Raw genomic sequence first — 12,952 nt, forward strand, 5'->3', positions numbered from 1 at the left:
ATTAAATAAATAAATGAAAGAAAACAAGAAGTTGTGGTGAGAAAGACTGACACCAGCTTGAATGATTTTCATTCATGACACAACAGCACCCTCTCCTCCCACGCCCTCGAGGCCCTCCGCGCCTTCGAAGCAGAACGAGAAGAGCACCAGGCAAAGTTCCAGAAACTCCAGGCCGAGGCGGAGAGCAACAGCCTGCTCTCCATCGACACCTTTGCCGAGGACTGGAACGAGTCTCAGTTCTGGGTACGCCCTCCTTTTTCTTTTTCTTTCTTTTTTTTCCTTCTTCGACTTTGACCTTCATTCTCACCTCAGTACCTATTGGGGTCTCGACGTGTATATCACTGAATTATACGGGGGCCCATTCTGTTTTTCATGCAAGGCGGAAGTTTTCTTTGTGATTGAGTCAATTACTGAGATATGAGCGGCAACAAACATAGTATTCGGATGAAACTGCAAATACCCTCGCGACGGAGCTGCTCAGAGATGCCACGAGTGACATGACCATCGGCGTCGTCTCAGCGCCGAGCGTCTTTGTCGCCCTCAAGAACATATTGGTGAGTAGCAGAAGATAACCACGCTGTTGATCACGACACCACCATGTATAGTTCGTGCATACCTGTTGACATGTGCTAATATTTCCCCCCTCTCACCTTTGCTCTACCTGCTGCAGCGGAGTAAAAGCGATGATGAAAAACCAAAACTGGTGCTCCTGGAGCACGACAATCGGTTCGGCGTGTTTCCAGAGTTTTCCTTTTATGACTTCCAACAGCCGGTTAAATTGCCAGGTATGACGAGGCCAACAATCATCTTCCAATATTTCACAAATCTCGCTGCCTCAAAGCTTCTGTAATAACCTCGTGGTGTGCACTAGGCCATCTGAAAGGTTCCATCGACAGAATCATCTGCGATCCGCCATTCCTGAGCGAAGACTGCCAGACCAAAGGTAACGACCCCTCGTACCTCAACACTGATACCTCTCCCCGACGTCTGCAAGCTAACCCTCACATCCTGTGCCGTAGCCGCCTTGACCGTTCGCTGGCTCCTCAAACCGAGCGGTACCGGACCGCCACCTCGTCTCATTGTCTGTACTGGAGAGAGAATGGAAGCTCTGATCCTCAAGCTATATCGGGCTCTGGGTATCCAGACAACTGCTTTTGAGCCCAAACATACAAGAGGCCTAAGCAACGAGTTCTACTGCTATGCCAATTTTGAGTGTCCCAGCTGGAAGTGGCGCTGAAGGGAGGATGCCACCAGGTTATTTCTCAAGTCTTGTCATTTAACGGAATTGGTGGACGCGCAAGGTAGGACGAGTGCCGTTCCTACCGTGCCGCATAGCTCTGTTGATGAGTTGCGGTGATATGCTCCAATGCGTGCCAACTCATCCCTCAGCCTGGCGAAGGTGGATAGTGTGCCTTTATCTGGTGGATGGATGATGATGCCTACTTTAGGCGAGAGACCGGATGATATAGAACAACAAGTACGCCTGAGCACCGAGGACATCGGACACCCGGGCCAGCTCTACCTTGTGGTCATTGAATTTGAACCACTGAGAGTGTTAGCAAAGCAGACATTAGCGGGGATAAGATGAGCCATACCTGATCTCCAACACGGCAGTACGACACGTAGTGACCAGTTTCAATCTCGCCGACGTGAACGACAACGCTCAAGAGGTCATACGTGCAGGATCTCTCCAGTTCCAAGTTCTCCCGACTGTCGCGGTTGCGAGCCCGATTGGTGTAAGGAAGCATGTTGAGTTGCAAGGGAAACGACACGGGATTGTCAATCTTTGACGCAGCCCGGTCGTGTTTTCCCTGCTTGAACTCGAATCTCTGCAGAAAGGTGTCAATGGTGGATCCATCATAACATCTTCCCCATAGCACAGACAGAGCTTACCTTGAGTTGGATAGATAGCACGTTGGGCAAACGCTTGATGCTGGTATGCCGCCGCGCTTGCTGTATCGATGCGCACTTGTGGCACCTGTACTCGCATTTGTCCGACTTGACGTACTCCTCATCCAGACAGTCGCCCAACGTAAGCGCAGGCAACTTCTGTCCGGTTTTCTTGGCTCGTCTCTGTGCCAAGGTGTCGACGCCAAGGCTGAGATCCAGGAACGACTGAACCGCATGCGTGGAGTTGTGGCAGTTCTGACAGGTTGTGGTTGTCTGCATCTTGCCGTAGAACGTCTGATGGATGATACAGTTGCACGTATGCTCGCTCCCGCTTTGCGGCCTCTTGCCATCGCCGTTTCGCTCGTGAAGTTCCTCGGCCAAAAACTGGAAGAACTCGTGGGCATCCTGTTCCTTGGTTGTCACGAGGTTTTCAAACGCCTTCTTCTCGGAAATCCAGAACCCAGACAGTATGTTGGCGGCTGTATAACCGTTGGTGCTTTCCAGTGCGTAAAAATCCTGGAACATGTCGTCCATAGCACAGCTTAAGCAGTGGGAGATGCTACACTCGCTGCTCTGGTGCCCGTCGCTGAGGTAAAAGTTGCGCAGGAGGGGGTTGTGGAGGAAGCTCTGAAGCACGACGTTCTGGTAGCAGGTCGCCCCTGCGTTGTAGATGCCGCGTAGACCGCTCGCGCGGCACGAGGCGACGGTTGTGTTGGCTGAGATGATGCGAGGGTCCTCCTTGGATGATTCGGCAAACAGTTCGTCATGCTTTCGTTTTCGGTTTGCTGATAAAAGGCAGGTTAGTGGCGAGCCGATAGAAAGAAGGCCAATTGACAAAGTTTGGGGAGACACCTCGTCAAGTGGCTGAAGGGGGGATATGCATACTTGAAAACGTCCCGGTCCCTATCTTCCGCACTCGGAGCTCCTCCAACGTAGGGTCCCAGACTAAGTCGTCACATATCTGACAGTAGAGGGCACCCGTGCGAGAGTCGACATCTGCAATTGCGATTGTAAGCAAACTGTCCAAGTCAAGGCGGCATTTCCGTCGGCCGCATCGGAGCTGCTACGTACAGAATCGGTGCAGCTTCTCCGTGCCATGTTTCAGTCGGTCGTCCTCGCTCAGGGTAACCGGGCATTGCAGGCACAGATAATTCGAGGTAAGGGAAGTGACGGGGCGGCCTTCCTGGTTTGTCGATGTCTGAGAAAGGATTGGAGTCGTATCGAAGATGCCGCGGAGTATCATCTTGTAGTGCGCGATGGAGCTGTTCATGACCTCTTGGCTCTGGCACAGGAGGATCTGGACATGCTCTGGGAAGGCAGTCAGCAGTGTTGATCGATTGATTTATAATTGGCTTGATTGTAGCTTCAACACGCACCGCAGCCAAAGACGGGGCATCCCGGCGAAGGAGACTTGATTTTGGCATTCTTGGGGGATGCGGGAGTCGTCGGTCGTGTGGCCATGGCGGCTGTGGAATGGCAGTGGAAATGGTGATGATGGTGACGATTCTGTCCGGCTTCGACGCGCCTCGCAGCCAAAGGGCTTGGATTGCCGCCCCCCAGGAAATACTAATCGTCGAGAAGTAGCGACCGATGCGGGAGGATGCACTGTGAAAAGATACCTATACCGAAAGGGATATGGCGGAGTTGATTGGAAAGAAACAAGTATGAGGCTGAGGGTCTGTCGGCGGTAAAGGCGATGGTAATGATGATCGAGGATGCAGGACGAAGAAGTCGGTACTTGAACAATCGGATTGCTTGGGCACGCGCATTAACTCGGCTGAAGGGCAATAAAGTGCTGTTCACCTTTCAGACAGTGGGGGGACATGTGCCGATCTCGTCGATGCGCTATAATAGAAGTGCGTGCCTTGCCTCATTCGCAGGCTGACAGAGAGCTACTAGCAGTGCTGTATCGGCACCACGGAAGGGGTGTAAGAGTGAGATTCAAGATACTGACATGAACTTGCAGTGCCTTATTCAAGTATAGTCGTGTAGAAACTGTTTCTATTCTGTTGCATGTACATCAATTGATTGATTCTCTGGTGAAGACAATCGAGGCGTTAGCCAATTCCCCCAAAGCGCTAACAAAATCGGTAGCCGTTTTGTCATCACCCGGATTACCAGATAAGAGGCTTTCTCACTCTTCACTCGTCTCAACCATTCCAATCCCGAATAACAAAACTCCAACAGCAAACCCCTTTTCCTCTTCAAACCCCAACAGGCAGACTCTTCTTCTCGTCACCACTCACTCACTCACAAGATCAGCAATAAACAACAACAACATTCGCAATGCCCCAAGACGCAAGCCACACCAAACCCGCCTTCTCCTCCCTCTACCTCCAGAAACTCACCCAGGAACTCTCCGAGGACCTCGACAAGGTCCGCAACGCAGACGACTTCAAGGCCGACTCGGTGCCGTTCCTCGTCCACGCGCTGCAGCAGGGCGCCGCCCAGTTCTCCCCTGCCCAGCAGGACGCCGTCCTCAAGGCTGCAGAGGGCCGCCGGGGCTGAAGCAGAAGCAGAAGAAAACAGGAATGTGGTTCATCGTCACGGTAAGTTGCTTTCTTCCTTCTTATTCTCACCGTGGTCTTCTTCTAGCACCGGCGGACAAGATTCTCATGCAAAGCCTTAGTGCTAGGTGACATTTGCCCGCAAAACACACGCCCCAGAGGCCAGAGGCGCTCATCAAGCTGTCCACGGCGCAGGCACTTTTGGTATGGACTCTTCCATAGGGCTCTACAATGGCGTGACTGTGGAGTGCTGGCTATCGAGTTCCGTCTCTGGCCTGCCTTGAAGCCACTGCTCTTAGTTTCATGTGCCAAGCAGATGTAGGCTATCTCAGGGACCGCAAAAAGCTACTCTTGAATGGGCTGAAAAACCAGCCTTGGAGAATTTGACAATGGCAGCATGGCAGTACAGAATACGCAATATCATGGGCAACATGTGGCAGAGTTCAGGTTCAACGTGTACCTCATCGAATATATCATTACGACCTCGCTGGGAAGGCTCTCTCGTCTCCTATCCTATCCTAAGACTACTCTCCTGAGACTACTCATGTAAAACACTGCCCATAGCAGTACTCATAGCACTATTCTCCATCGCAAAAGAAAATGAACGTGTGGTATCATAATGGCCAAGGGTATCCAATCCACCTCCCGGTATATCATGATGGGTATCTTGTAAAAGAGAACTGCGTAAAGGCCGTATAGAAAGAAAGGAAAACCGTAGGAAACGCCGCCTAGGTCAAAAACCCCGGACCTAAAGCACGCATGCCCCAAATGCTGAAATCGAGTCACGCCTTCGTTTACGGGCAGGGACTCGAGGGTTGTTTCTTTTTCTTTCAAGCATAAGCGGAAGTCTGAGAGTTGCGCTCCTTGCGGGTTGCCCACCCCTTGAGAGCCAACACGAGCAGCTCCCAGGACATGAACAAGCCGGTGAAGCCCAGCGTGATGGTGTAGAGTGACATTGGCTCCAAGTCATAGTGGATCATGCCCTTAATGGTATCGGCAGCGCTATACATGAAGATGATGCCACCCGCGATGAGGCCGAACGATGCCAGGAGCTCGGTGGGTGGCCGCGAGGGGTAGACAGACTTGGGCGGCTTCAGGTACGTGGTAACGTATGTGAGCATTCTGGCCAGAGAAGCGCCGAGCAGCAGGTTGCCCCATTGCTTGTGCACCATGGTTCCGGTCATGGTCTCCTGCGAGTGGCCGCCCATCATCATGCCCAGCAGGAAGATGATGAGCGCGGGGATGGGGTTGATGGAAAACTCGTACGTCTCCGGAGGCTCGAGGGCCGCGCTCTCGTCGGCGGAGGTGGGCTGGCTGCTGGTCACCAGCGTGTTGAGCAGGCCCCTCAGCCAAGTCGATTCAACGAGCATGCCAACCTGTCGCAATGCCAGTCAGTATAACGGGTTTGACGATGATGGAAATCAAGTGTTTGCGCATCAGACGTACCGAGCCGCCACCGAGGAACAGGACGGTGATGGAAAAGTGCTCCAAGTCGCTGGGGGTCCAGACACCGTCCGTGCTGCCCAGGTGCTCGAGGAAGATGTTGGTAGAGCCGTAGATGAAAATGAGGGCGCTCTCGACAAACTCGGCAGATGGGGCCCATCGCTGGCCGGCCTTCCGCTGGGGACGCAGGTTCCACGCCCAGCCGGCCTCGTGGAAGCTTCCCGACCAGCGGCCGAGGGTGAGGAGGCCCATCCAGAAGAAGATGCCGCCCTTGATCCAGTGAGCGAGTCCGCTGAAGATGGCAGACCCCTCCTATTATCCTTGTCAGTAAACGTTTGCCTATGGATGGAATCTTCCGCCAATGCAGAGAGATGCAAGGTAGGCACTTACAAAGAGTCGACCAAGCGTCGCGATGCCGGTGATGTAGGCAATGAACCCAAAGGGTAGGATGATGCGGTCCACCGTCTTGTATCCGAAATCAATGTACTTCCAGACGCGCGACGACACGACCTTGAGGGCCATCAGCGCCGTCTTGCTCCGGGGCGCCTGCGTCTGCATGGGCATGGGCATGGGCATGGGCATGGCGGGGCCGTCGAGGTCCTCCTCATCGTCGTCGTGCAGCTCCTTGTCCAGATGAGGCTCCGTGGCATCGCGGTCGGCCAGCGTCGAGAACGAGTTGCTGCGCAGCGACTCCGTCGTCGGCTCGGAGCCCTGGCCGCTGTCGTTGGACAGGCGGTAGTGGCCGAAGTATCTGGCGGCTCTACCGCTAGGGAGCGGGATGAAGGCGCGGCGCTCCTCGGCTAGCCGATCGGCGGCGGTGTTAGTGGGCGCGGCCCCCTTCAAGGCCCCGCCGACGCGCCGGAGCAGGCTGACAACCACCTGCGCAGAAACCACCCAGGTGATGATCCAGCCGATGGGGTGGTGCGCATTGTTCGGATACAGGTCGGGCGTCTGCGCGTTGTACGCCGTGCCTAGGATGAGGCCGAGCGCATGGACGGCGAGGAAGACGAACTGCGATGCGAGGACGTAGCGCGACTTGGCCAGCGACAGGGCGACGGCTTTTTCGTCTTCTGGTCAGCAAAAGGGAACCGACCGTTTCACACGACCTGCGGCATTGTGCGACCGGGACGACTTACCAATGGGGAGCAGGATCACCCAGGCCACCGTCATGAGCGCAATGTGCGCGTACAGCACGTGGACGTGCTCCGGATGCGCAAAGTACGTGGGAGGGTATTCCGAGTCCTGCTGGTCCGGCGCCATGTCTGCCATGCCCTCCATGCCCTCGTCCCCATGCCGGCGGCTGTTGTCTGCGAGGACGGGCAGCACCAAGCTCAAGCCAAGCACAGCAATGCTGGCGAGCTGTCTGCCGGACGCCGCTGACTTCATGGAGCTTGGTCGTGCAGCAGGCGATCCCTGGGAAATCACAAAGGTCTAGGAGAAACGACAAAGGGCGTTCAATGGGCGTTGCCGGGGGAGAGCTCTACTATATGATACGAGCTCCGGAGTGCGCAGGTTCAACGGATCAAGGACGACGATACATGCAAGGACGCCTTGGGAACCAGAAAAGAGGAGGAGGGAAGAGAGATGGACAGGGAAGGAGAGGGAGGGCTTGCTCGACCAGGTCAAATACGCAAAAGCTACTGGAAACAACAAGAGAGCCCCGGAATCCTCAAGTGTCATGGGCGGGTGGGTGGCTTGTCTTTTAAAGCAAGAGGCAAAGGCAGCAAAACGGCAGCTTGTCGAAGCCGCTCCATCCCGCCGGCGGGACCTGAGCGGCACATGAGGCCAGGGCTGCGATGGTCACCGTCATGCGAGAATGGAAAGGCCAAGGGTACGAAGTACATACAAAGCCGACAGCACGCTGGCCTTGTGGGTAGCAGAAGAAAAGATGAGGTTGAGCTCCGAGGCTTCCGAGCCTCGCGCCTCGTTAGTCGTGCCCAGAAGACGGTCTGGAGGCGTACCCGGAGCTTGCCAAGGGTAGGTACGTAGCAGGCAGAACACCAAAGAAGCATGAGTGGGAATAGTAGAAGGAAAAGAGAGAGAAAAAAAAAGAGAGAAAAAAAAAAAAGAACACCTCGTCTCCACCCTCGGATGAGCCAGGTGGGGGTGCTGCGTTTCCTCATGCAGCGACTTCGGGAGCGGATGGTGAGGTGAGGATGGAACGGTTGCCGGGCTTTGCGTCTATGAGGGAGCTGGGCATCCATTCCACGCCCGGCATTGCTTCGTGTTAGCATGTACATACATGCCACAAGCACAAGCAACGAGCACGACTAAGGTAGGTGAGTAGCTAACTAGGTACCTGGTAAGTAGATAGGTAGGTGCTAAGTCAATCGAACGATGAACAGATGCGGAGCGTTGCAGAATGTCTAAACAGCGCCTCCTCCTCCTCCTCCTACTACCACTACTACTATCCTCCATCTCCATCTTGCAGCCAAAAAGTGGCGCAAGGCGAGGCGTTCCCGTCACATGCGAAGCTGAAGGTGCCAAACAGAGCCGCGAGCAAGCGGAAATAGGCAATAGCAGCACAAGCAGCGATAGCCTCTAGGTTGTCCTGGGGCCAGCCGAACGCAGTGCCATGACGCAACAACTCGCTCGTCTGGAGAACCCTTGCTTGCCTATTGGGGGGGACGCCCGGCAACTGATGCTTGTTACTAGTGCTTCTGCAGGAATACGCTTCTGCGGCATCTCGGCTGTCAGTCTGTCTGACAAACCCGGCGCTCCATCGTAGAGGTTGCTTGCTACTATCGCACCTATAGTACCTACTAGGGCAAGGTAAGGTAAGGTATCTGTCAATCTAGGCAATAAGGCGCATCTGCTGATAGGCTGCGAATGACACAGCTTTACCGAGACTCGACAAACGACAATCCCTCGAACCCCCCGCCGGGCATGAACGCAGACACACGCATCTCGATGCGACCTCGCCCTCCTCACTTACACGCAGGCTCTGCTGATTGGGGGTACAGTACAGTACCGTACAAGGTATCTGGAAGAGCGTCGTCGTCGACAGAAGGGCGTTGCGTGTTATCGTGCGTTGCGGCTTGCGTATCGAAGCTGCTACAGTACCCAAGCGATGAATGAGCGAGTAAGGCAAGGTACGTACGGAGTGAAGTAAGAGTGATTGATACCTTACCTGGATGGGTAGAACCTCCAGCCACGCGGAAAATGAATCAGGCAATCCATGATGCCATTTCGTACTTTGCCGTCAAAACTATCTCGATCCCTCTCCTCCCCCCACCAGTTGTCGTTCTTCGTCGCCCGTCGAGATTTTTTTTTTTCTCTCTCTTCCTCTCCTCCTCTTGCCCCGGTGATTCCGGAGGTGGAATCGGACATCAGAGCGCGAACTCATCGGCTTGTCTGCAGCTGCTCCACCGAAAGCGCTGTGACGAAATGGCTGGGCTGGGATTAAAACAGCTGGAGCTCCCCACTTGAGGCCATCTTGGCGCACCTTTTTGCTATAGACCCATGTCTGCGACTGGGTCATCTGATGGACATGGGTTGTTGCCGTTAATCTTTTGCTTATTTTTTCTTCTTCTTATGCTTCTTCTTTTCGTTTCCATCTTAACGGTGACGTGACTTGTACCTCAGGTATTAACTACACGATCAACACTGGGAGATATTGTTTGAAGAAAGCAGAGGTGATGCAAAGGCGGCCTCGTGCGCCTCGCTTTTCTCGACATTCACCTTTCCCCTTCTTACTTAACCTTGGCCACACAACTTTTGCCCGAGAAACTGCTCGACGGCTACTACTTACTACTTCGTGTGTACTGCACTGCTACCCTTTTCTCCGTAGATGCAGCCGAATCACTCGTCCACTGCCGGGATGGTGGCGTGACCCCAATCACCGTGGAAAGCTGCGTCCGCATCGATTGGTCCGATGGAACCAGCAAAGCCAGCCTTCTCCCCCACAGCCCTGCAGCCACGATTGGCGGCTTCTTCCCACACTCTCAAGGCTCTTCTCTTCTCTCGAGGCTAGGGTTATTAATGGCCAGTAAGGGCAGTTCGGATTTCTGCATCCAGGACGTGGTCAAGTTGCTGCTTCGCAACAGGAACAGAGGTAAATACAGAATACGAAGGCAACAGCAATACCGCAAGTGCGGGCGATGTCTGAGGCCACAGGGCCAGCAGCGAGCACAATCACTCGTCCGATGTCCCGCGCGCGTGTAAAAATCAATTAGGCTACATGGTGTAGCAACGACTTCGTACAAGAGACGGAGATGATGGAGTCCGCGGATTATTATTGTCACCATTGCCCGGCAAATCCCACGAGGTCCCGCCCCGGATCGCGATCACCTGCCGGATCCTGGTTGCTTCCCTTTCTCGGGTTCTCTGGTGGATTAATAATGTCCGTCTAGTTCCGGGAGGTGCTTTGACTCACCCGCCGGTGTTTTGACTCACCCGCCGGTGTTTTGACACTTTCATTCTCTGAGGGGTTGACAAACTCTTGTATGTACGGCGGGAGCTCGATGTGTGTGATGTTTGCTTCAATACCTCTACTCCTGTAGTACCCGTGATGGTAATTGGTTCGTCTACCCCGTAGGTAATACCTAGGTAATAATGCCAAGTCCTACGGTGAAGGAACACCCAGCCACACGCACACGCATACACATACGCATACACATACGCATACACACACACACTTTGACATCCAAGCGGACGGGAGGTTGCTTTGCTTTATCGCCGACCGCCTTACATGGAAGTACCTGTAGATCCCAGCAGCAGTCAGACACCCATTCTGCCTCAAGTCTTCCTAACGGGCTGGCTGGGGGAGGGGGGAAAGAAGTTGCGCTGTCCAATCGCATCTAGTCGCCCTCCTACATGGTTGTTTATGCCGGCTAACCTCAACAACCCCGGACGTTGAAATCTTGCCGTTGCTGGTGCGTGAAAATGTACGACTTCGGTTATCGCTGTTTCCATATCCTGGTTCAATCGTAGGAATGGAGGACACCTTGGATGTGTAGCTTCCATGGTGCGAATCACGAGCATGGGATATCAATCAGAGCCATCTACCTCGCCAGGGAGTGATCCAGGGTTCTGTGTGTGCAACCTACCGGTCAACTCCGAATCACCTCCACTGCGGAGTAAGACGGTCGTACTGACCACAGCTGTATTAATATCCGGCGACTTCGTATTTGCAGCTCCCCTTCCTCCAAACGTCCTATGCACCACTAGGCAGCCATGATTGATTCTCTCGTGCTCTTTATTAACAGCTACTACTACTTCGTACATTCTAATCATGGGGCTTACAGCCATCTACAGGCCGATGCTCGTGAAAGCTCCTACAGCAGCATTTTTCTGGGGTCCTCAATGTACTCCTTGATCTTGACCAGGAACTGGACGGCTTCCCTTCCATCCAGCAGACGGTGGTCGTACGTCAGGGCCAGGTACATCATGGGCCGGACCTCCACCTTTCCGTTGACGACCACGGCGCGATCCTTGACGGCGTGGAGACCCAGGACGGCGCTCTGGGGCAGGTTGATGATGGGGGTGCCCATGAGGGAACCAAACACGCCGCCGTTGCTGATGGTGAAAGTACCGCCAGCCATGTCCTCAATCGTGAGCTTGCCGTCGCGAGCCTGGGACGAGTTAGCAATGCCGCCATGACTGTCACATGATGCACGCAGCATTACGACTACTGACCTTCTTGCCCATCTCGGCAATAGCCTTCTCAATGCTGATCATGTCCAGCGACTCAACATTGCGCACAACGGGGGTGACCAGACCCTTCTCCGTGGCAACGGCAACGCTGATGTCGACGTAGTCGCGGTATACGATGGTGTCTCCGCCGTTGGGGCCCTCAATGGACGCATTGATAGCGGGGATGTCGCGCATCGCCAGCACCGCAGCGCGCGAGAAGGCGCTCATGAAGCCCAGCTTCACTCCCGTCTTCTTGAGGATCTCCTCCTTGTAGAGCTTTCGGAACTCCATAATGTTAGACATGTCCACCTCGTTGAACGTCGTCAGAGAAGCGGCCGTGTTCTGAGACTGCTTGAGGCGCTCGGCGATACGGAGTCGCATACGGTTCATTTTGACCTGCATTAATTCTGGTTAGACGGCCTAGAAGTTTTTAAAAAAAAAAGAAAAAAAAAAAAACCAAGATATCACGTCAAGGGGCCGGAAACCTACCCGACGCTCTTCGCGGTTTCCAGCTGCCGGCGCAGCTCCCGATGCCGCAGTAGGCTCGGGCTCGCTCTTCTTCTGGGGCTTCTGGGCAGGCTGCTCCTTGGGCTGGGGCGGGGGAGCAGGCTTCTCGCTTTTGCTGGGCTCGGGCTGTGACTTTGACTGCTCTGGTTCCGCCGGTTTTGACTCGGACTGAACAGGGGGCTTAGACTCCTCCTTGGGCTTCTCCTGCTCTCCTGATGATGCCGGCTTCTCGGCGCCAGTCTCGACACGGACCAAGTCCTGGCCAACGGTCACGGTGTCCTCCTCCTTGACGAAAAACTCCTTGATGACTCCGGCTTCGGTTGCGTTGACGGCGACATCGATCTGTAGACGCAGGAAAATGAGCATAGCTCGAGTCACAGCGGGTCAATGGGAACGCACCTTGTCCGTCTCAATGGTGGCAATCTCCTCATCCTGCTCGACGTAGTCGCCAACGGATTTGGAGAACTGCTTGAGAGTTCCCTCGGATATGGACTCGGCCATGGGCGGGACCTGGATGATCTTGTCCGCATAGTACCGTACCAAGCTCGGGAGGCCCTGGCGGAAGACGGGAGACGGGCGCAAATGGCGCATCGGCGCCATGCGGGAGACGGCGACAATGCTTCGAGACAGCATGATGGGCGAGCGTGATGGTGCGCAAGAGCGAGTGGTGGTCGAGGGGATCAAGGAGAGAGGTCGAAGTCGGTTATACTGCGTAATTAAAAAAATGTATCCTCGGCAGATGCATATCGGGAAAAGAAGGACTGTGCGCAAAGAAGCGTCATAGTGTAGGCATAAAACGGCAATAGCCGACTAAGGGGTATTATACGCCTACTAGGTAGGAAATCACGAAGAAGCCGCAACGAGCCTCGAAAACTGGAGTAGAAGGCGACTTATAACAGTAATGCTCTCAACTATACTGCTGCTCAACTATACTGCTGCTCAAGGATTTTAGATACCGAATACTTGCTTGC

General features: G+C 54.3%; 5 protein-coding genes across 5 annotated transcripts in view; 2 read left to right on the forward strand and 3 right to left on the reverse strand.

Annotated features, from left to right (window-relative positions):
* The window catches only part of CCMA1212_000021 (Protein-lysine N-methyltransferase EFM5), a gene marked incomplete at both ends in the record, with an annotated part of 1,349 nt that extends 112 nt beyond the window's left edge, over nt 1-1,237 (forward strand). The window contains 5 exons of the mRNA XM_073697507.1: nt 87-243; nt 438-554; nt 671-785; nt 872-943; nt 1,020-1,237. Of these exons, the coding sequence (XP_073563686.1) occupies nt 87-243; nt 438-554; nt 671-785; nt 872-943; nt 1,020-1,237 (679 nt within the window). The remainder of the gene's footprint in view (nt 1-86; nt 244-437; nt 555-670; nt 786-871; nt 944-1,019) is intronic.
* Nucleotides 1,238-1,444: 207 nt separating this feature from the next.
* CCMA1212_000022 (putative ubiquitin carboxyl-terminal hydrolase 8) lies at nt 1,445-3,356 on the reverse strand (the record flags this gene model as incomplete). The annotated part of the gene is made up of 6 exons (XM_073697508.1): nt 3,267-3,356; nt 2,962-3,198; nt 2,776-2,886; nt 1,894-2,675; nt 1,596-1,829; nt 1,445-1,546 (listed from the first exon to the last, which is right to left on the reverse strand). Exons 1-6 carry the CDS (start codon nt 3,349-3,351, stop codon nt 1,445-1,447), a joined length of 1,551 nt encoding a protein of 516 aa, XP_073563683.1. The 5' UTR covers nt 3,352-3,356.
* Nucleotides 3,357-4,176: 820 nt separating this feature from the next.
* On the forward strand, nt 4,177-4,398 carry CCMA1212_000023 (uncharacterized protein; the record flags this gene model as incomplete). The annotated part of the gene is made up of 1 exon (XM_073697509.1): nt 4,177-4,398. One exon carries the CDS (start codon nt 4,177-4,179, stop codon nt 4,396-4,398), a length of 222 nt encoding a protein of 73 aa, XP_073563684.1.
* Nucleotides 4,399-5,227: 829 nt separating this feature from the next.
* On the reverse strand, nt 5,228-7,226 carry CCMA1212_000024 (uncharacterized protein; the record flags this gene model as incomplete). Its single annotated transcript, XM_073697510.1, has 4 exons — nt 5,228-5,773; nt 5,844-6,152; nt 6,231-6,910; nt 6,977-7,226. The coding sequence occupies 4 exons, from the start codon at nt 7,224-7,226 to the stop codon at nt 5,228-5,230; spliced, it is 1,785 nt and encodes a 594-aa protein (XP_073563681.1).
* Nucleotides 7,227-11,116: 3,890 nt separating this feature from the next.
* On the reverse strand, nt 11,117-12,614 carry CCMA1212_000025 (Dihydrolipoyllysine-residue succinyltransferase; the record flags this gene model as incomplete). The annotated part of the gene is made up of 4 exons (XM_073697511.1): nt 11,117-11,413; nt 11,478-11,870; nt 11,964-12,323; nt 12,381-12,614. The coding sequence occupies 4 exons, from the start codon at nt 12,612-12,614 to the stop codon at nt 11,117-11,119; spliced, it is 1,284 nt and encodes a 427-aa protein (XP_073563682.1).
* Between the last annotated feature and the right edge of the window lie 338 nt (nt 12,615-12,952).

This window comes from Trichoderma ghanense (genome assembly GCF_004382785.1).
Source record: "Trichoderma ghanense strain CCMA-1212 chromosome Unknown scaffold_0, whole genome shotgun sequence".
Taxonomy (NCBI): domain Eukaryota; kingdom Fungi; phylum Ascomycota; class Sordariomycetes; order Hypocreales; family Hypocreaceae; genus Trichoderma; species Trichoderma ghanense.